The sequence below is a fragment of the Anguilla anguilla genome, chromosome 1, assembly GCF_013347855.1.
Source record: "Anguilla anguilla isolate fAngAng1 chromosome 1, fAngAng1.pri, whole genome shotgun sequence".
Lineage (NCBI taxonomy): Eukaryota > Metazoa > Chordata > Actinopteri > Anguilliformes > Anguillidae > Anguilla > Anguilla anguilla.
Genome location: NC_049201.1, coordinates 8,953,422 through 8,976,089, shown reverse-complemented (window position 1 = coordinate 8,976,089; position 22,668 = coordinate 8,953,422). Strand labels below are relative to the sequence as shown.

Sequence of the window (22,668 nt, the reverse complement as noted above, 5' to 3'; positions counted from 1 at the left end):
CAGTGCCTATCACAGCTTATTTGAAAAGGGTGTGAATGGTTTAGACCAGTGGTGCCCAAGCGTGTGCCATGGAGACCTGAGAGTATACAGGTTTCAGCCAATCACTACACCTGCTTATTTCTCTCATTAACACTCCTTCAACCTGCAGAGAGGAGGGAACTAATTGGTGAAATCAGCAGGCGAAGTGATTGGTTGGAATGAATCCCTCCATACTCTCGGCCCTCCATGGCACAAGATTGGGCACCACTGATTTAGGCTGACTGTGTAATTGGCTAATTAGTGGTGTTTGGTATCTGAATGGCAGGACTCTATAAAGGTTCTCTCTATCTTTCTCTCTCTCACCACTTCCTCTGCCCTATTCCCATAATTCCCTGGGGTTTTGTGCGGTTGCTCATGCTTCTCCGTGTTCCCCAGGAGCGTGTGCAGAAGACCTTTCCCCACCCCATCGACAAGTGGGCCATCGCCGACGCCCAGTCTGCCATAGAGAAACGCAAGAGGAGGAACCCCCTCCTCCTGCCCGTGGATAAGATTCACCCACTGCTGAAGGTGCGAGCCCCCCCCCCCCCCCTTCAAAAAAACTGTGGCGCCCCCTATGGGAGGACGCCCACCACAGCAAGCCGGTGTGGAGATTCTGTACCTTTGTAGCAGTTCTCTAGGATATCAACCAACCCTAATAAAGCACACCTCATTCAGGAGCTGGAGATCTCATTGAGCTGCCAGTCATCAGAATCAGGTGTGCCGAATTAAGGTTGAAATGAAAGCCTACAGGATGGTAGATCTCCAGGAACAGGGCTGGGAACCACTGCTTAGTCCACGGATGTGAAAACTAGCTTGTGTTCCTCTTCCACAGATCCTTAGGATTTCATAGGCTCAGTCTGTCTCAGTGCACCCTCAGGGTAATGCGGGACGGCAAAACATCTCCAAAATAGATCTGGGACACTTTCACTTTCTGATTCTGATTTGCTGGCCTGCCACCTTTTCACCCGGATGTGAGAGATGTGTTTGGTATCGAGGGGAATAAATCCAAGGGGAATAATTTTGTTGCCTGAGTGCTCGATGTTTTTCTGTATGAGCTACTTTTGTTGAGTTTCTGTATGAGCTACTTTTGTTGAGTTTCTGTATGAGCTACTTTTTCCAGTACGTCAGACGCTCGTTTTAAGACCGCTCCGCCCCGTGCGGTGGAACTGCATTTTGACAGAGGCGATTGGTTGGCTGAAGGAACGTTGGTCATTACGTTGTGAAGTGGGACGTGTCCCCCTGCAGTCCTGTTTTGTACAAACACTGCTCCATGTGACACCACAAGGTCATTTAACAAACCTGTGCAGCAGGTGTTAAACTCTGCTAGCCGTTCTGTGCTTCTTTTTAATCGTCACATCCTATGGAAACAATCCTTATACAGGCCTACTTTTTCAGACACAAAGCCTCATTTCTCTCTAGTTTGTATTCGTTGGTAAATGTGTTCATCCACTCATGTAGTTCAGCCAATTTCAGCACTGTAAGCAGAGCACATGATGCTCTTCTGATTGGACTGCAGCTTCGCTCCAGGACAGAATGGTGCTTAATGTTCATCAGCTCATGATTAAGACTGAACTGGAGTTGAATTTCCTTAAGCAGTGAGACTTGCCCTTGTTCCCCTCGCCCCCCCCAGGAGGTCCTGGGTTATAAGATTGACTACCACGTGTCCCTGTACATCGTGGCCGTGCTGGAGTACATCTCGGCCGACATCCTCAAACTGGCGGGGAACTACGTGGGGAACATCCGCCACTACGAGATCACCCAGCAGGACATCAAAGTGTCCATGTGCGCCGACAAGGTGGGGCATGTGGGCTGTGTGCACGTGCGTTTGTGTGTGTGTGTGTGCGTGCGTGAGTGTGAGTGTGAGTGTGTGAGTGTGTGAGTGTGTGAGTGTGTGAGTGTGTGAGTGTGAGAGTGTGAGAGTGTGAGAGTGTGAGAGTGTGAGAGTGTGAGAGTGTGAGAGTGAGTGCCTGCCATGTGTGTTTATGTGCATGCGTTTGTTTATGGTAATGTATGTGTGGGTGCGAGTGTGTGTGTGTGCGGGTGCAAGTGTGTGTGTGTCCACCCAGTGTGTGTGTGTATGTGTTTGTGCACGTGCGTTTGTTTATGGTACTGTCTGCACAAGTGTGTGTGTCTACAATGTGTGTTTGCGTTCACGTGCCTTTGTTTATATTAACGTGAGTGTGCATGTGCGTTTGCTTATGGTAATGCGTATGCAACTGTGTGTGTGTCCACCATTCGTGTTTGTGTGCACATACGTTTTTTTATGTTAATGTGTGTGCGCATGTGTTTGCTTAGGATAATGTGTGTGTACATGCGTGGGTGTTTGCCCTCTGTGTTTGCGCATGTGTGTGTACCGTGCATGTTTGCGTATGCTTGTGGACATGCAGAGGTGTGTGTGGGTGTTTGCGCGTGCGTGTGTGCATGCGCGGTTGTGTACGGGTGTGAGTGTGCGTGTTTGCTGGTGTGAGTGTGTGTGGTTGTGTACGCTGTGAGTGTGCGTGTGTGGTTGTGTACGGGTGTGAGTGTGCGTGTTTGCTGGTGTGTGTGTGTGTGGTTGTGTGCGGTTGTGTACGGGTGTGAGTGTGTGTGCGTGTGCGGTTGTGTATAGGTGTGAGTGTGTGTGCGTGTGTGGTTGTGTATGCTGTGAGTGTGCGTGTTTGCTGGTGTGAGTGAGTGTGTGTGTGTTTGCGGTTGTGTACGGGTGTGTGTACGGGTGTGTGTGTGTGTGTGTGCGTGTGCGGCTGTGTGCGGGTGTGGTACTCAGTCTGTTTGGGGCTCCAGCCCCGCGGTCCGTACATCCTGCCGAGCGTGCACTACGCAGGGGAATGGAATGTGATCCTTCTAGACCATTCTGTTATTGTTTCGGTGGTTAGCGACGTGCCCGGAGGCGAGTGCGCTTCTGGACCGGCTCGTGACTGACAGGCCAGCGATGCTTTGAGGGGCGTGTCCATCGAGGGTCCGTCTGTGTCCCGTCTGTGTCCCAGGTGCTGATGGACATGTTCGACCAGGACGAGGACATCGGCCTGGTGTCCCAGTGCGGGGACGAGCCGTCGGCCTCCGGGGAGCTGACCTACGACGACCTGGTGCGTCTGGAGATCGCCGAGGAGCGGCAGTACCTGCGGGAGCTGGACCTCATCATCAAAGTGTTCCGCGAGGCCTTCCTGTTCAACGGCAAGCTCTTCACCGCCCACGTGAGTGCGGGACGGCGCCCGTCTGCGCTGCGCGACTGCGTGACTGCGCGACTGTGGCGTGATGCTCGCAGCTGCCCTGCACTACTACACAACTGCACACTGTACAACTGCTCAACTGCACAACTGAACACTGCACAACTGCACTACTGCTCACTGCACACTGCGCTACTGTGCTCTGTAAACTGCAGTGTGATGCTCTCAGCTGCTCTGCATGGTAGCCAGTTACCCATTTCTCACTGTTAGAACTGAGTGGTAGCAGAAATAAAAGGCTGTGCAGATCTGTTCTGGATTTCCTGTGCATTTTCCCCCAATAGAACCCCTGGGATCTGCTCCCACACGTCCTCTACAGGCCAGTATTCGAGGGGATTTCTTGTGTATCGAGCTCTACTTTTTGATATGTTCCATGCTAGTGATGCATTTGTGTTGCTTTGCAATCTCACGGTGCATTTTGCTGCTGTTGCAAGGCGGGGGTTATATAGCACGACACCTTCAAACCCGGCGGTAACCCAGCCCTGGTTCCCGCTGGTTACCTCCGGCTTTGCGGTAGCTTGGATCTGGGTCACGTTTGTCCTAATTCAGCCCAAACAATGACAGTGGGAAAGCACCAGCTTTCCATAGTTTCAGTTCATGACTGTGGAGGAGAGGTTAGTGACCTTGAATGGGTGGCTCATTGTTATGATTCCAAGTAATGGAAGATCAGACGTCTTACTTGCGCGTGATCTGGGCCAAATTAAGACGCCCTGGCATGAACACCGAGCGAAAGTTTGAACCAGTTCCACCGCCGCGGTAAGTTTAGATACGGAGACGCGGTGGTTTCCTGTCGTTACGGCGACACGCTTCTGGGTATCTCCGAGCGTTAGGCGCGGGGAAGCGAGCGCTTGCCAGCAGATCGCTCTGATGTCACTGCCCACAATAGAGGAGAAGTGCATATCAGCTGCGCCAGTGACGGTTTTCTTAGCATTTAAGAAGCGTCAAGTGAGTGAGTCAGCGAGCAGAAATGAGTTGTGTGTGTGTGTGTGTGTGTGTGTTGTTACGTTGGTGGGCGGGGCTTTGTGTATTTTAGCCCGGCTGACTGGCGGTTATTCTATGAGTGATTTGGGTACATACTAATAGCATTGGAGCCCCCTCAGAAGCTGTAACTCGTAATCACGGGTGTGGGCTGATGGAAACGACGCCGCTTGGCTGCGTGTGCCAGAGAGCATTTCATTAGACCGCCGATGCAGCTGAAGCTGTCATGGAAGCACGAGCGTTAAAGAGAGAGGCACGCAATTAATCCCGGAGACGAGCTGGGCGGTTAATTAGCAGGCCTGCGTCCACAATGGAGCCTCAGAGTTTCGGCTGAGTTGCGCAATATCTGCCGCCTCCCTCGTGTTAAATATGAATATGTTATACTGTCGTGCCAAAGTACCTTTTGTCTTTGCAGGCAAATGTATCTGTATTCCCCGATATGCATCTCCTTGATTTACCGTTCGCGTCTAAGCATTTACCCAGCGGGTTCGTTCCCCCTCGTTCTCCGTGTGACCGCCATTATCTCTTCCTCTCAGGTTTGTACGCGCCACACGCAGAATCTCTAGGAAAAGGCGAGTGAGTTTTTACGAGCTCTGAACGAGGCGGCGTCGGGCACTTAGAGAGGCGGAGGGCGTTCCTCCGCGGGTCCGCTGTGGGGCGCGGGCCCGCGACTTTCACCACAGACCCCGAAATAGACTAATGGAGCCGGGGTGGGTGGGGGGGGCACTGGGGCCCTGGGGGGGCGCCGCTGCCGGTGCTCGCGTGGAAACGGCTTCATGAAATATTCACGGGGAGGAGAAGCCAGGCCGTCCCTCCCCTGCCGAGACTCGCTCGCTGGTGTGAGGCTGGGCGGCTCGCCGGATTTCACATTCAAATCCTCTCGACCGGGAGCGAGTGGGTCGGGTCTGATCCAGCGTATTGTTCCACGGGCGCTTTGTGAAGCTCCGCGTTCTATGTAAATTATGACCGACTCCAAAGAGCTGTAGCGCACACTTTCGAGTGTGACTTTTTATTAATAATTTTTTTGTCTCAATGTCGCACTTGCGGCTGTGTCAGTACTTGAAGGTGTGAGAAAAGAAAACTCAGCTGGATTGTTGGCTCTTTGTAATCCATTGTTCTTAGGCTGTCTGCTCGTCTGTTCTTCTCCGAACTGCTCAGTGTTTATACAGACACAAAGGTGGGTAGGTGCGTGTAGATGCTTGTCCCTTTTGTGTTGATAGTTTTGTGGGTGTTAAAATGTCGCCCAGTCGTGGCCAAGACTGCTGCAGGTGCAGTGTGTAGGGCAGGTCGCTGTGTGGGTGGAGTCTCAGAGGAACACCGCCCTGCTCGACGTATCTCAGAGCAGCTCAACGAGTCTCAGAGCAGCACCACCCTGCACAGCGAGTCTCACAGCAGCTCAGTGAGTCTCAGCAGAACCACCCTGCACAGTCAGTCTCAGAGCAGCATTAACCTGCACAGTCAGTCTCAGAGCAGCACCACCCTGCACAGCGAGTCTCAGAGCAGCTCACCGAGTCTCAGAGCAGCTCACCGAGTCTCAGAGCAGCACTAGCCTGAAACTTGTAGCGTAGCGTGTGGGGTAATACGCTCCCTTTAATGGTAATGAGACTTGGAGCCGAGCGCGTTTGCGCGTGTGGTAACGGGCCCCGGGGCCTCTAAAGGCAGACGCACAGGAAGCAGCACACCTGGCCGCCCCCGTCGGCGTGGGAGTGATGTCACCGCGCGGCTCCCACTTCCTCCAGCTGTGCGTGCAGCGGGACCATAGAACTCTTCCTCACACTCGTACACCAGTCCCCTCTGCCGCATCACACTGTGTACAGCGGGACCATAGAACTCTTCCTCACACTCGTACACCAGTCCCCTCTGCCGCATCACACTGTGTACAGCGGGACCATAGAACTCTTCCTCACGCTCGTACACCAGTCCCCTCTGCCGCATCACACTGTGTACAGCGGGACCATAGAACTCTTCCTCATACTGATACACCAGTCGCCTCTGACATGTCACACTGTGTAGAGCTGTACACTAGTCCTTTCTATCACACTCCCAATCTCTCAGCCCTAAAGCACTGTCCAGTGGTCTTTAATGACTGCTGAGTAACAGTGTTAAGGAGAGCGTGTTGGGCTCAGTTACAGGGGATGTGGTGTCAGAAGCGCTAGAGGTTGTGGTGTGGATTTCAGCTGAAGTGCGAAAGCGTGCGGTCGTGCCGTGGCTTCGCAGTTAAAGTGTGAGCGCGTCGTCGTTGGCGTGTCTTGCAGGACGTGGAGGTGATCTTCAGCAACATCCTGGACATTCACGAGCTGACGGTGAAGCTGCTGGGGCTGATCGAGGACGCGGTGGAGATGACGGCGGACGGGAGTCCTCACCCGCTGGTGGGCAGCTGCTTCGAGGACCTGGCCGAGGTAGGGCCCGGGGTCAGGGGTGCAAACCGTCTGCCTCACCGTCTGTCTGGAGCCGCACATTTCACACCAGGGTGAGGAAAAGCAGCACGGTGCAGAAACCACACACGCGTGCTCGCGTACACACACACACACACAAACACTCACACAGACAGACATACCGTACTACACACACACATGCGCGCGCACGCACATGCACTTACACAAGCACACACAGACACAGACACGGAAACACACAAGAATGTACGTGCCAAGACGCATGCACAAATCCCTAAGTTGGTTTTGTACACTCATTAAGAGTAATTGGTTTCATTTGGCCTTTTGCAGGGACATGATTACTTACTGAGATTCTTAATAATTACATCTCATGATTTACAGATGTTCATATCCAGTACTGTTTATCGCTCCTCTTTATTGCTTTACAAGGATTTAGTCCTGATATAAAATAAAAAACATTTTCTTTGAAAAGTAATAATACAATGAATGCGTTTAATATAAAACATCAATATAAAACATGGTGCATTGCATTCTGGGAGCAGGCCTGCGCAGGAAACTACAGATCCACAGATCTGTGAAGAGTAAGCATCTTCTGTATCCAAGACAGAAGTTGGAACATGGGTTTGTGTGACCTCATGCAGCGCCTTTAACCCTTTAAGGTGTAAGATCACAACTGTGTGATTAGAATGTTCTCAACTAAACATTCCAATGCTGATGTCACAATCAATACTGGTCACTGAAAGCACTGGAGTTCTAGAACACTGGCTTAAAATTTTGGGGGTGAAAAAACATTCCAAAAATAGGGGTTAATGGTCCTGTGCTCGGATGGCTTCCTCGCTTACCGCTTGCCTGTCTGCAGGAGCAAGCCTTCGACCCCTACGAGACCCTGTCCCAGGACATCCTCTCCCGGCAGTTCCAGGAGCATTTCAACAGCCTAATGGCCCGTCCCTCCGTGGCCCTGCACTTCCAGGTACTGGTCTGTCTCCTCGCTTTCCAGCTCATGGATTCGCAGTCATTAAGGGTCAGGAGGGCCTGTGTGGGCTTCTGCAGGTATTCAGTTGCAACCGATACACATTTGCTCCATTCAGCTAGACAGCATTTTTTCCCCCCCTCCTGAACCTCCCAAAGTGTGCTTTTAGACGGGATACGCCGACCTGTTTGGATCAATATTTGTTACAGTAAGTGATTAAAGCAGGTGAGTTGAGGACACAGAGATTCGGAAGAAGCGTACTGCAAAAATCACCGTGATCGCGTTTCTACCCATCACCCTGTTGGGGAACCGCAAGGCCTATAACACTGTACATTAGCAGATGAACCAACAAAGGTGATTGCTAAAAATACATGGACCCATTTGCATCTGCAATTCTTACTTATTTATTTATATATCTATTTATTTATGTATTATTTACTGTTCAGTCGTTTGGTCAAAACCTAACCAAAGTGACTTACGGACGTGCGATTAACATGGTAAGCAATACCACTTGAGCTAGTGATAGGTTAAGTTCAATTAAATAAGTGCCACTGTTGAGGCTGACCTGAGGAGTCAAACTCCTGGCTCCACAGCGGGGGTTAGTTTGTGGGTTTAGTGTCGGGCCGCCTTACAGACGGTGCCACGTGGTCTCCCAAATTAGCACACATTTCCTCCCCGGTGCCTGGCTGGGTTGGTTTAGCTAGCACAGGTCACCGTGACACAATATCCAACCTTTTTTTTTTTTTTTTTGCAGTTTCTGCATGTCTGATTGGTTGGCTCTGGTTTCCAGGTGCATAGCTGCCTTTATTTCTGGGCTAGGCCCGGGCACGCAAGGTTGAGTCTGCTCAGAATTACAGACACGCTGTACAGTAATGTGTGCACTAATGAGTGCCTTTTTCCTTCTGACACTGATCCAGTTTGCATGCTTGTCTTTTTATTTTGGAAACGGTCTCCAGTGAGCATCATTAAGAGGCACGCAGGTTCATATCTTTGTGTCAGGGTGTGCATGTTGAACTGCCCGCCCAAAACATATATAACATTTCAAACAATGTTTCTGGTTGTGAGTGACGTAAAATGTACGTGTTTAATTTGTGCTTGTAAGACACTGTCAGAAATGATAGCTACTAATTATGAAAAATGATTATGTGGAAGACTATTCTGCTGTAAGGTGTAGTAAACAGAAATTCCTTTGTGAAATCCTGCTGCGTACATATCTAGACACTAGCCAGAACCGCTGGAACACATCTGATTTTCACATGACCCCGGTGGTCAGCATTTAATCAGAGCTCTTGGGTTGGGTTTTACTGGCTTGTGTTCGGTTCGTCCGTGTTGTTGTTGTATTTTTTTAGCTTGAGGAGCCTGTCAGAGAGCTAATTGTGTGCGCTGATTTCTCCCGCGGTTAGCATCGTTAGCTTGGTCTCGCCCAGTGCTGATTTGTTTATTTTTGTGCGCTCCTCCCCCGCCACCGTAAAAAAAGTAAACTGTTTCACCGTAGCTTTTCCCGGCTGATTGCACGTAGGTAGATGAAACGCGATTTCGTTCTGTTCTGAACGGCGGAAGTGGCGGGAAGGCCGGCTCCTCCCTACACCATACACAGTCATTTATCATAATTTGCAGTAAACCCTGATGTGATGTCCCAGGTCAGTTTAGTGCTTTTCTTTTCTTTTTCTTTTCTTTTCTTTTTTTTAGATCACTGTCACGCATTGCAAAGCTTTTGTTTCAATGTAGATAACTTTTTATATATATAGATATAATACATCTGCATATACTGTATACGATATATATTTAGTTAAATATTCTGATATATCTAAATCATTTTTTTATATTTTTGCGTGGTTTCTTGGGTTACGTCTGTGCTGTTGCTGTGGTTTGCATTGTCTGTGAAGGCTATATTTTCTCTATGCTAACACTAGCAAAGACGCATTGATGGAATATAGCATTCATACCGTAAGACAAGGACCAAGCGTCCCGAATGCATGTCAGAGCACACAGAACACGGAGGTCTAAAAAAGAAAAGCGTAGATATTTGAATGCCAATCCGGACAGCGTTGTGTCTCGGTAGGAACAGTTATTACTGACGGACTGATGTCATCGGACATCTTCACCACAGAGCTTTTCCAAGTGCACACAGGAGGCTTTGAGAGCCTCATTAATCAGCTGAGAAACGGCTTGGCCCATCCCGTAAAGATGACTGCGTGCCGTGTCATTAACCCACTGTGACTGGCAGTCTGCAGCCGTGGGGGTACACAATATCAGAGTGGATCTGCAGTTCATTGTGAAGGGATGGAGATGTAGCCTGCTTACAGCGCTGAAGGAGGAGATCCTTCCATTTGCTACAGCCCTGGGCAACTGTAGAAACTCTGATTCCCAGGCCCCCACCCCTGGTGGGACTACACTGGCATTGCATTGTGGGCGTGGCTTTTATTGAGCGTTCCACGAGTACACGGGGCAGTGCACTGCTGTCAGTGGAAGACTGGCATGGCTTTGCCCCCCAAGAGGTGTGTGCCAGTGGGTACGACACAGTGAGATGGCGTCTGTCTGCACTGTGAGATGTAGAGATGGAGGAGGAGAGGGAGAGGGAGAGAGAAGTGGAGGAACTGGTACACCATTTTCATCATTCCTCTTTTCTTCAGCTTCACCTTCCCCCATCACATTCTCTTACCAACAAGCCAAGCCCTCTATCTCTCTCTCCTCCCTCCCTCTCTTTTTCTCCTCCCCCCTCCACTCTCTCCCTTTCTCTTCTCTCCCTCTCTCTTTCTCTCTCTCCCCTCCCTCCCTCACCCTCTCTCTCTTTGATGAATTTGTCTGCACTGCTTGGCTGTTGTGCTTTGTTCAGTGTCTGGTATTGTGAGTAAATTGCATTGCTTTTTAAAAATAGAACAGGGCGGCCTTTTTTTCTCCCAGAGAGGAGGGCCTTGGTTGGAAGTGTGTTTCACCATGAAAATAAGCTATAAATTCATTTAAGATGGCTATGGAGCATAGCCCCAAGTCAGTCAGTACTACACAATGTGTGTTCCCTCTTCTTACAAGTGCTACTTGCATGTTACGTGTGTTTCATTATAAATACATGTAGCGTATTGAAATAAATTATTTTTTTTTAAATCCTTCTGAAAAGTCTTGTGTGAAAAGATTTCCCCTGTCGGATCCTTTCTGGATAGCATCCCTGCCTTAAAGCCCTCATCCATCAATAATGTATCGCGTAAAGCTCAGAGAAGACTGTCTGTCTCTACCACGGGTCTCCTGTCCCCACGGCGAACACACACATGCACTCACACACGCGCACGCACACTCATTATCTCAGTCCTAATCTCTCTCTCACACACAGTGTGTATGTGTCTGTGTGTTAGTGTGCGTGCGTGTGTGGTTTTGTGTGCGTGCGTGCGTCTATGCGTGCACTCGTGCCTGGGTGTGTGTGTGTGTGTGTGTGTGTCAGTGTGTGTGTGTGAGCCTGCATGTGTCTCCCTGCACAGACATGCAGACTGTAGTGTGGAGTCTGTGCAGGAGGGTATTGATTATGTGTCGGCTGTCTGAGTAAGAGGGGAGGGCGGGGAGTTTTTAAGAGATCCAGTGACCCCCTCTTCTCATGTTTCCCCTCCGTCTCCAGCACCCGCACAAGCTTTCCCTGCACCACTGACCACATTTACAGGGAGCATCAGACTGGAATTTCAGATTTCAGATTACCCTTTCCAGACGTGCTCTTTAGATGTACATGGAGTTTAATGTGCCGTTAGTGATGGCGCTGTCGCGGCAGACGGATGCGTAAAACCGCAGCGAGAGGAGGGCGTGTGGACAGAGCGCAGGAACATCACTGCTTACACATGTTGGCGGTGGCCTGCCCCTCTCTTCTGACGTGATCGAATTCATGATTCTGCCAGATTCGGACTGAATGTTGTGTTTGTGTAAGCAGCTTCAATGTCCCTGGAACTTTTGTCGCTCCAGAATATTCTGAGCAATATGGGAGTCTAGTGTGGGGATGCTCAGCCATTGTGTGCCCCCCCCCCCCCCCCTTGTGTGTATCTGCGGCTCTCTTAGCCCCAGGCCTGACCCCTCTCTCCCCTCTGCCCCCCCAGTCCTTCGCTGAAGGCTTCATGGAGGCTGTACAGTACGTCCTGCCACAGCTCATGATGGTTCCTGTCTACCACTGCTTGCACTACTTTGACCTGCTGCAGGTGAGTAATGCCTCTTACTCACTCACATGCACACACACACACACACACACACTCCCAGACCCACTCTCAGCCTTATATCTACATACACTTTGAGTATATTAAGTGCCAACACCCCCACATTTCTCTGTCCCACCCTCCCACTAATGATATACACAAAGGTGTAATGTGTACCTGTGTGCGTGCGCGCGTGTGTTTGTGTGTGTGCGTTTGTGTGTGTGTGTGTTCGATTGTAGTGCGTCTTTAAGGTGCCTTTAGGACCCCCGTGTTTAATCTCAGACCTGTACTTAGCCAGGACAGAGGATCATCTCCCCCATCAGTTCCCCCTCCTCACTCACCTCCCCCTGCCTGAGATATTCCCCTGTCTGTAACACACACAGAGCAGACTGCCTGTGTCCCTTCCTGTCAGTTCTGCACAGTAACGCTGCTTTCTGTCATTCACATTACAGCACCATCTTCAGGCTGAAAATGGAACTTTTTGTTTATTTCTTTTTAATTTGCCTCGACATGCCTTTGTCAAAGGTCCAGAATATTTCAAGAGCTGGAATCTTTTAACCAAATGAGGTCCAATGGATGGAACATGTATTTTATTATGAAAGAGTGTAGTTTGACCAACGTATCTTGATTGTTCATCTGTGCAAGCGAGTGTGCCTGTGCATTGCTTCATTAAGATATTTGTTTTTATTATCACGTGCACTATTGCTATTTTCAGGTGATGTGCACATACCGCCATTAAATACAACAACCAAGTCTGGCTCCAGAATTTACTGAAATATATATTGTATACAAATATACAATTCTCTGTTAAAATTATGTTCCTAAGATATAGGAACTAACAGAGATGTGTGAAATACAGATGTCTTTGTAATTGTGGTAATTGCCCGGTAAAGTCTGCTGGTGTGATGTAATGTACTCTGAAGGGTGGAGTACGTCCATATGCATGTCAGTAGAGCCAGGACGCTCCCCAGCAGCGACTGAAGCACTTAATGGTCCGGATTAAGTCCTGACTGTTCCAGTGCCAAGCAGGCCCGGGAATGTGGGCAGGGTCAGGCTGTGATTGGCCGTAACTCCGCCCCCGCACGGCGGAGGGTTGGCTCAGTATGGGGGGGGGGGCGGGGAATCCCCGCCTCCGCGCTCTGGAGGAACTCCTGCTCGATGGAGCTCCAGCAGTCGGCCTGCGCCACCAGCGCACATCACCATGGCAACAGATCAGATCATTTTTATTGATCGACTGTTAATGGGCACTTCTTTTGGAGCCAAAAACGGTTTGCTGCATATTTAATGTCTCTCTGTGTATTTGTAGAGCAGACTCTAGGGCAGTGTTGCCCAACCCTTTTTTTTGTGATGGCACACTTTTTATAATCAAACAATTTCAAGGCACACAGCTATCCCATTGGCCTCTAAAACCTTACAAAATATCCCATCATCTGTTCAGCTGTGGTCGACTTTTAATTTTTATTGCCACTAATGTACATCAAATGTACAAACGTACAGAGGGACTCCAGCCACTGTCAGCTCACAGTGATGCACGGTTGATACAGTCGTGTGTAACCATGGTAACGGCGCTCGCTGATGTCAGCAGAAGGGAAGCTCGTGCGGAGCTGTTTCTGCGCGTGCGGCCGTCTCTCTCCCCTCGCCGCCGCACCCAGCTGGTGGACGGAGGCGAAGTGAAACTCCGGCTCGGCCGTGGCGGTACGACGGGGCCGCGAGGGAGCTAGCGTCAGCGCTGACTTTCACAGGGACCGCGCACGGGGTTAGCGTCAGCGCTAACTTTCACAGGGACCGCGCGCGGGGTTAATCAGCAGCGTGACGCGCGCGGTGCTCAGCTGCGGGCTGTTCCCCCGCTACCCATCTCCCCGTGCCCCCCCCCCCTTTCCCCTCGCCCCCCGAGGCGCTGGCTTCAGAGGGGAATTACCGTGTTACAGACTGTACTCATTACCTCGCTTTCACCGAGCAGGTGCTGAACACTCTAATTAACTTTGCCTATTGATCCCTCTCTGTGCGACCGAAGCGGTATTAATCAGCAGAACACGGAGTACCACCTGTACTCTGTGTGTGTGTGTGTGTGTGTGTGTGTGTGTGTGTGTGTGCGTGAGTGTATTGTAGTGAACCGTGCAATGTACCTGTAGCAGGCGTGTCTAATCCTATCCGAAAAGGGCTAGTGTGGGTGCAGGTTTTTTGTTTTGTATTTTCTTTACTGCAGACAATTATTAGTGAATCAGTTGAATCAGGTGTTTTAGTGCTGGGCTAAGGCAAAAACCTGCACCCACACCGGCCCTTTTGGGATAAGATTGGACACCCCTGGCCTATAGTCTACATCTCTGTGAGTCTAGCCTCTACCCTGCTGTCTGTGCCTCTGTACTGTGCACCCTTACAGCGTGTGTTCCAGGGGTTAACCCTGTTTAAATCATCCCTCCTCTTCTGCAGCAACTGCAGGAGCGCAGCCAGGACGAGGACGACCGGGAGTGTCTGAAACAGGCCATCACAGCCCTGCTGAACCTGCAGTGCAGCGTGGAACGCATCTACTGCAAGCACCTGCCACGCCGCAAGCCAGGGTGAGTCCCCACAGCGCCCTCTGGTGGCCCCTCGCTGAACTGCACTGATATGCTGACTGTCTCACTGACACACACTGTCACACCACACTCACCTGCCCAGGTACACTGCCTGCCTCACACCTCACTCACCTGCCCAGGTACACTGCCTGTCTCACACCTCACTCACCTGCCCAGGTACACTGCCACACACCTCACTCACCTGCCCAGGTACACTGCCAGTCTCACACCTCACTCACCTGCCCAGGTACACTGCCTGTCTCACACCTCACTCACCTGCCCAGGTACACTGTCTGTCTCACACCTCACACACCTGCCCAGGTACACTGCCTGTCTCACACCTCACTCACCTGCCCAGGTACACTGCCTCACACACCTACCTGCCCAGGTACACTGCCTGTCTCCCCTCACTCACCTGAGTTGTCATTGTTCTGTAAAAACATGGCTGTAGACCAGGGTCATGTTATGAGATGAACAGGAATCTGTGTGTTTTGGCCTTACGTTTTGTCCACGCCCCTTGCAGGGAGCCCATGTACCGCCTGTACAGCCGGCAGGTGCGGAGCAAGCAGCTGGCAATCAAGCGCATGAACGAGATCCAGAAGAGCATCGACGGCTGGGAGGGCAAGGACATCGGCCAGTGCTGCAGCGAGTTCATCCTGGAGGGGGCGCTGTGCCGGGCCGGCGCCAAGCACGAGCGCCACAACTTCCTGTTCGACGGGCTGATGATCAGCTGCAAGGCCAACCAGAGCTCGCGGCTGCCGGGGGCGGGCAGCGGGGCGGAGTTCCGGCTCAAGGAGAAGTTCGTCCTGCGCAAGGTGCGCATCTCGGACCGCGAGGACACGCCGGAGCTGCGGCACGCCTTCGAGGTGGCGGAGCGGGAGGAGACCTGCGTCTTCTACGCCAAGTCGGCGGAGGAGAAGAGCGCGTGGATGGCGGCGCTGGTGACGCTGCAGTACCGCTCCACGCTGGACCGCATGCTGGACACGGTGCTGCAGCACGAGGAGCAGGCGCAGCCGCTGCGGCTGCCCGCGCCGGAGGTCTACCGCTTCGCCGTGCAGGACTCCGAGGAGAACATCGTCTTCGAGGACCGCGTGCAGAGCAAGACCGGCATCCCCATCATCAAGGCCGGCACCGTGGCCAAGCTCATCGAGAGGCTCACCTACCACATGTATGCAGGTGAGTTCGCCTGGGCCCCGCCCTCCCTGCTCTCACCTGGGCCCCGCCCTCCCTCCGCTCACCTGGGCCCCGCCCTCCCTCCTCTCACCTGGGCCCCGCCCTCCCTCCTCTCACCTGAGCCCCGCCCTCCCTCCTCTCACCTGGGCCCCGCCCTCCCTCCGCTCACCTGGGCCCCGCCCTCCCTCCTCTCACCTGGGCCCCGCCCTCCCACCTCTCACCTGGGCCCCGCCCTCCCACCTCTCACCTGGGGCCCGCCCTCCCTCCACTCACCTGAACCCCACCCGCCCTCCTCTCACCTGGGCCCCACCCTCCCTCCTCTCACCTGGGCCCCGCCCTCCCTCCTCTCACCTGGGCCCATTTGTAGTTCAAGACATAGAATCATGACTTTCTATCCCGTCTTTCATTACCTCTGTGTGTAGAAGACCCTAACAGATATATATATATACCTTTGGCAAACCTGTGACTGTGAAGCAGTACTGTTGTCATTTTGTTTACTCTTACTACCGCTTGTTGTCCTCCAGATCCCAACTTCGTACGCACTTTTCTGACCACGTATCGCTCCTTCTGTAAGCCACAAGAACTCCTGAGCCTGCTGATCGACAGGTATGTGAATCCTCACACAACAGTTCTACAGAATCACCGTTAAACCCTTATGTCAGAATAACTCTGACTCATCTTTCCCATACTGGCACTGAACTGAGAAGGTAACTTGATCATGTCTTAGCTACACTTTCAGTTCCAGGGAAAACTTCTGTGTAGAAATGAGCAGTCTGTGCTCATCGGTGAGTTCCATGAGTTCTGTTGTCTTTGTCGGCTGCCTCGCTGTTTTGTTTCCTTGGTGTTTTTCACATGGAGAGTGATGTAATGGCCCTTGTGTAACCATGGTAACGCAGGATTGAGATCCCCGAGCCTGAGCCCACGGAGGCGGACCAGCAGGCCCTGTGGAACGGGGATCAGCCAATGGCAGCGGAGCTCCAGAGGTTCCGCAGGGAGTACGTGCAGCCAGTCCAGCTCAGGTACTGAACACCACGGCGATGGCTGGGTCTCTGTCGTACAGTTCTCAATGTGCCCTAACTGTGGGGTCACCCTCATACAGTTCACAATGTGGTCTAACTGTGGGGTCATCCTCATACAGTTCTCAATGTGCCCTAACTGTGGGGTCATCCTCATACAGTTCACAATGTGCCCTAACTGTGGGGTCTCCCTCATACAGTTCTCAATGTGGTCTAACTGTGGGGTCACCCTAATACAGTTCTCAATGTGGTCTAACTGTGGGGTCACCGTCATACAGTTCTCAATGTGCCCTAACTGTGGGGTCTCCCTCATACAGTTCTCAATGTGCCCTAACTGTGGGGTCTCCCTCATACAGTTCTCAATGTGGTCTAACTGTGGGGTCATCCTCATACAGTTCTCAATGTGCCCTAACTGTGGGGTCTCTCTCACTGAGTGCTCAGTGTGGTCTAATGGTGGCGTCTCCCCCACAGGGTGCTCAACGTGTTCCGGCAGTGGGTCGAACATCATTTCTACGACTTTGAGAACGACCCCGAGCTGCGCATCAGGCTGGAGGAGTACATCACCGGCATCATCCAGCTGAGAGGTCTGTTTCCATGCCAACCAGAACCCTTATCATGCCATCCATTTACAGCGAGCTCCCCTTTTATTCAGCTTTTATCCAATGCGTGGATCTGAACCGCAGTGAGATTCAGACTTCAATGAGCTGGATCGCTGCAGAACACTACAGGGCACGTAGTGCAGTAGTAGAGGCAGAAACTGGGGATTTTCAAGACTAGGCTTGATACGGTGTTAGATACTATCTAGTCTGTAGGTATGTAGAGCACTAATTCAGTCAGGAAAATGGCGAGCATTGTTGGGCTGAACGACCTGTTCTCGTCATTCTGTTGTGTTGTGTTATGTTAAAAGGAATACTGACCAGATTAAGTGAAAAATACAGTGCAGTACATTATTGCGCTGGACACTTGCATTACCAGACCTGTACTTTGTATACGATCTTGATTTGGTCCAGCCTGCAGTCCGTAATCCGTATCGTGGCGTTGAACGTTCCGTTGAGTTCGTGCGATCGATATTGAGGCGGCCGTTTGATCCGGACAGGCAAGTCGATGAGGAAGTGGGTGGAGTCCATCAACAAGATCATCAAGCGCAAGATGCAGACGCAGTCGAACGGCGTGAGCCACAACATCACCTTCGAGAGCCCGCCCCCGCCGATAGAGTGGCACATCAGCCGGGCGGGGCAGGTCAACACCTTCGACCTCATGACCCTTCACCCCATCGAGATCGCCCGCCAGCTCACGCTGCTGGAGTCGGAGCTCTACAGGTGCGTTCGAGTTCGCGTTCGGGTTCGGTTCGGAAGGTTTGAGCGCTCGCACCCCTCGTCCCGAAAAGCCTCAGGAACGTCCTCCTGTTGTGTGTATCTGAAGAAAACATGTTTTTTAAACAGACAAAAATGGCAAGTTATTCACACATAATGAAGCACTGTCTGCAAAATCTAGGCAAACAATGGAGGGAAAAAATTGACAGTTGCTGAAATCCATCCACCCCATCCCCCTACCCCCCATTTGCAATCTCTATTCCCCCCCTTTAGATGTGTATTGATTGTTCTCTCTCTTTCCCTCTTTCTCTTGCCCGTCTTTTTTTCTCCCCCTCTCCCTCCCTCCCTCTCTCTCACTCCCTTCCTCCTCCTCTCTCCCTCTCCCCCCTCCCCCCCTCCCTCCCTCCCCCACAGGGCGGTCAGGCCCTCTGAGCTGGTGGGGAGCGTCTGGACGAAGGAGGACAAGGAGAAGAACTCGCCCAACCTGCTCCGCATGATCCGCCACACCACCAACCTGACGCTGTGGTTCGAGAAGTGAGCGCCCCCGCCGCCTCGCCGCCCCGTGGTGCCCCCCCCCTCCCAGCGCTCAGCGTCTAACGCTCCCTCTCTCTGTCCCAGGTGCATCGTGGAGGCGCAGAACCTGGAGGAGAGGGTGGCGGTGCTGGGCCGCATCATCGAGATCCTGCAGGTGTTCCAGGAGCTCAACAACTTCAACGGCGTGCTGGAGATCGTCAGCGCCATCAACTCCGTGCCCGTCTACAGGCTCGATCACACCATCGAGGTGAGCGAGGGCGCTCCCGCTGTCTGCGCCTCGGGGCGCGCCGCGCGCTCTGGGCCACTTCCTGTTCCGTGCCTCCGGTTTCCTGTGCGCGCCCTGAAGTAAGAGCCCAATCGTTCCTTCTGCAGGCCGTGCCGGAGAGGAGGAGGAAAGTTCTGGAAGAAGCCGTGGAGCTCAGCCAGGACCACTTTAAGAAGTACTTGGCGAAGCTCAAGTCCATAAACCCACCTTGTGTGCCTTTCTTTGGTAAGACCCCTCACTGCGATGGAATGGGTGTGCCACCTGACCCAGCGACCATGTGCTTGTGCATCATTACAAGCAGTCCATCCTGATCTCTCTCTCTCTCTCGCTCTCTCTCCCTCCCTCCCCTCACTCCCTCCATCCCTCCGTTCTCAGGTATCTATCTCACCAACATCCTGAAGACGGAGGAGGGGAACCCCGACTTCCTCAAGCGCCACGGGAAGGAGCTGATCAACTTCAGCAAGCGGCGGAAAGTGGCCGAGATCACGGGCGAGATCCAGCAGTACCAGAACCAGCCCTACTGCCTGCGGACCGAGCCCGACATCAAGGTGGGTCACGACCCCCGCCCCCCCACACACACACCGCCGCCTGGAGGGAGGAGGGAGTGTCTCTAACGGCCCTGGCTGTGTCCTCTACCCCACAGAGGTTCTTCGAAAACCTGAACCCCATGGGTAACATGAGCGAGAAGGAGTTCTCCGACTACCTGTTCAACAAGTCCCTGGAGATCGAGCCTCGGAACTGCAAGCAGCCTCCCAGATTTGTGAGTGACAGGGTGAACTGTAGACTGTAGATTGGGGCATATTTTATTCATGTATTAATGGTGCATTTTTGGCTGGACTGCCACAACGGGGCCAGCCCTATAAACGCGAATGTCTGTGACTGACTGAATGACGGACTGTCGGACTGATGGACTGACGGACTGACTGACGGACTGACGGACTGACGGACTGACTGACGGACTGACGGACTGACGGACTGACTGACGGACTGACTGAGTGATAAAGTTACACCTCGCATGTCTGTGACGTCGGCCGGTTCGGTCCAGCCATATACTAGGTTATAACCTGGTCTTGTTGTTATTAATGGTACATATGTTATTATTAATTAATGCTGCATATGTTATTCATGTATTAATTAATGTCACATTGTATCATTAATAGTGCATATGTTATTAATGTATTAATTAATGCTGCATATGTTATTCATGTATTAATTAATGGTGCATTGCATCACTAATAGTGCGTATGTTATTAATGTAGCTTGTGTGGTAGAAGGGTTCTGGCCCAGAAGTGACTTCATCGCTGGCTGCTCATCAGTCCCCTCCTGTATCAGAGCATCTGAAACTGAACAAGCCAAGCTCATCTGAGCAGGGCTATAAACACAGTCTGCATACTGCGCCAGTAAAACGTGCATTATTTCATAATGGACATTATTAAGTCTCCATCTTGGACATCTCCATTACCGCATTGTTAATGTGTTCCCAAAATTTATGGACGGATAGGAGGCAGTTATGTTTCTCTGTGGAGTATCTATAAGCTGGTGTGCACTGGTTTATGCTGATTATACTAGTTTGTGATGGTTTATACTGGTTTTGGCTGGTTTGCGTTGGTTTGTGCTGTTTTGCACTGGTTTTTGCTGGTTTATAACAGTTTTCAGTGGTTTGTACTGGTTTATATTCATTTGTACTGGTTTGTGTCGGTTTGCACTGGTTTGAAGTGGTTTATACTTGTTTGTGCAGGTTTGCACTGGTTTGTGCTGGTTTATACTTGTTTGTGCAGGTTTGCAGTGGTTTGTGCTGGTTTATAGTTGTTTGTGCTGGTTTGCACTGGTTTGTGCTGGTTTATACTTGTTTGTGCAGGTTTGCAGTGGTTTGTGCTGGTTTATAGTTGTTTGTGCTGGTTTGCACTGGTTTGTGCTGGTTTATACTTGTTTGTGCAGGTTTGCAGTGGTTTGTGCTGGTTTATAGTTGTTTGTGCTGGTTTGCACTGGTTTGTGCTAATTTATACTTGTTTGTGCAGGTTTGCAGTGGTTTGTGCAGGTTTGCAGTGGTTTGTGCTGGTTTGCAGTGGTTTGTGCAGGTTTGCAGTGGTTTGTGCTGGTTTGCAGTGGTTTGTGCAGGTTTGCAGTGGTTTGTGCTGGTTTATACTTGTTTGTGCTGGTTTGCAGTGGTTTGTGCTGGTTTGCACAGGTTTGTGCTGGTTTATACTTGTTTGTGCTTGTTTGCACTAGTTTGTGCTGGTTTGCACAGGTTTGTGCAGGTTTGCAGTGGTTTGTGCTGGTTTGCACAGGTTTGTGCTGGTTTATACTTGTTTGTGCAGGTTTGCAGTGGTTTGTGCTGGTTTATAGTTGTTTGTGCTGGTTTGCACTGGTTTGTGCTAATTTATACTTGTTTGTGCAGGTTTGCAGTGGTTTGTGCAGGTTTGCAGTGGTTTGTGCTGGTTTGCAGTGGTTTGTGCAGGTTTGCAGTGGTTTGTGCTGGTTTGCAGTGGTTTGTGCAGGTTTGCAGTGGTTTGTGCTGGTTTATACTTGTTTGTGCTGGTTTGCACTGGTTTGTGCTGGTTTATACTTGTTTGTGCAGGTTTGCAGTGGTTTGTGCAGGTTTGCAGTGGTTTGTGCTGGTTTATAGTTGTTTGTGCTGGTTTGTGCTGGTTTATACTTGTTTGTGCAGGTTTGCAGTGGTTTGTGCTGGTTTATAGTTGTTTGTGCTGGTTTGCACTGGTTTGTGCTAATTTATACTTGTTTGTGCAGGTTTGCAGTGGTTTGTGCAGGTTTGCAGTGGTTTGTGCTGGTTTGCAGTGGTTTGTGCAGGTTTGCAGTGGTTTGTGCTGGTTTGCAGTGGTTTGTGCAGGTTTGCAGTGGTTTGTGCTGGTTTATACTTGTTTGTGCTGGTTTGCAGTGGTTTGTGCTGGTTTGCACAGGTTTGTGCTGGTTTATACTTGTTTGTGCTTGTTTGCACTAGTTTGTGCTGGTTTGCACAAGTTTGTGCAGGTTTGCAGTGGTTTGTGCTGGTTTGTGCTGGTTTGCACAGGTTTGTGCTGGTTTATACTTGTTTGTGCTGGTTTGCACTAGTTTGCGGTTGCCATTGATTGTTTGTCCTGCTCTGTTCCGCAGCCCCGGAAGACTCCGTTCCCCCTGAAGTCGCCGGGGATCCGGCCGGTGCGACACACCTCTACCTCAGGCACCCTGAAAGGCCACCCCGTCCCGCTGGAGAGGGAGCCCCCCCACAAGATAACCTTCCGCAGCATCGCCGAGACCGAGCCGGACATGGCCCCCTCTGTGCCCACCTCCCCAAACACGCCCACCCCGCCCCCGTCCGCCTCCTCCGACCTCTCCGTGTTCATGGAGCCTGATCTCAACAGCTCCTACGGTGAGCCCTGCTCTCTGTCTGTCAGTCTCTCTATCTCGGTTTCTCTCTTTCTCCCTCTCTCTCTCCCCTCATTCTTAACCTTCCCCCCATGTTGTTCAATGAATGAGAAACTCTCGGGTTGTTTCGTCTCCTGGGTCATTCAGGGGAAAAATTACCCTTTTTATGGACCATTTTGTCCCTAATATTCTCAATGACTGTTTGTTTTTTTCCCCCCTCAAAAGCATACCAATGGTCAGTGCTCCGTGGTTACGTTTGACACAGGTGTCGAATATCAGAAAGATCAGAGAGATTTTCCCCCGGAACGACCCCCGGTCTGTGTCATTGCTCTAACTGGCCCTGCTGAACGGGAGCACACCTGTCAGCCCTAAACTTCTGTTTATTACAGGTAGCTCCGCCTTCGCCACAGTTCTGCTGCCGCATTCGAGTAAGTGAGATCAAGCCCTACGTGTGATCAGTGTTGCTGTGTGATTAGTGTTGACCTACGTATGAATGTGTATGCGAGCTGGCTGTGGGTGCGCAGTACAGACAGGTCTGTGAACTCGCCGCTCTGTGTGTCTCAGAGTTCCAGTCCATCTCGTGTGGGAGTCTCCACCATCTGGGCGAGGAGCTCCTCAAACCCCCCCCACTCCCCCCACGCAGGAAAGACGCCATGTCTGAATGCAAGGTAACACACGCACGCGAGCGCACTCACTCACTCACTCA

The 22,668-nt window shown here is 51.4% G+C and overlaps 1 protein-coding gene across 2 annotated transcripts in view; it reads left to right on the top strand.

Annotated features, from left to right (window-relative positions):
• sos2 (son of sevenless homolog 2 (Drosophila)) overlaps positions 1-22,668 on the top strand; it is a 43,570-nt gene that overhangs the window by 16,262 nt on the left and 4,640 nt on the right. For both annotated transcript variants that reach the window (XR_004765009.1, XM_035415804.1), the window contains exons 3-22: positions 415-546; positions 1,649-1,813; positions 3,003-3,209; positions 6,473-6,616; positions 7,470-7,580; positions 11,651-11,749; positions 14,174-14,301; positions 14,822-15,474; positions 15,996-16,077; positions 16,368-16,490; positions 16,959-17,071; positions 17,584-17,806; positions 18,215-18,334; positions 18,419-18,581; positions 18,707-18,824; positions 18,975-19,147; positions 19,243-19,359; positions 21,711-21,966; positions 22,352-22,390; positions 22,527-22,630. Coding sequence is in view for 1 of the 2 variants with exons in the window: in XM_035415804.1 (XP_035271695.1) it covers positions 415-546; positions 1,649-1,813; positions 3,003-3,209; positions 6,473-6,616; positions 7,470-7,580; positions 11,651-11,749; positions 14,174-14,301; positions 14,822-15,474; positions 15,996-16,077; positions 16,368-16,490; positions 16,959-17,071; positions 17,584-17,806; positions 18,215-18,334; positions 18,419-18,581; positions 18,707-18,824; positions 18,975-19,147; positions 19,243-19,359; positions 21,711-21,966; positions 22,352-22,390; positions 22,527-22,630 (3,270 nt within the window). In the remaining variant the exon portion in view is untranslated. The remainder of the gene's footprint in view (positions 1-414; positions 547-1,648; positions 1,814-3,002; positions 3,210-6,472; positions 6,617-7,469; positions 7,581-11,650; positions 11,750-14,173; positions 14,302-14,821; positions 15,475-15,995; positions 16,078-16,367; positions 16,491-16,958; positions 17,072-17,583; positions 17,807-18,214; positions 18,335-18,418; positions 18,582-18,706; positions 18,825-18,974; positions 19,148-19,242; positions 19,360-21,710; positions 21,967-22,351; positions 22,391-22,526; positions 22,631-22,668) is intronic.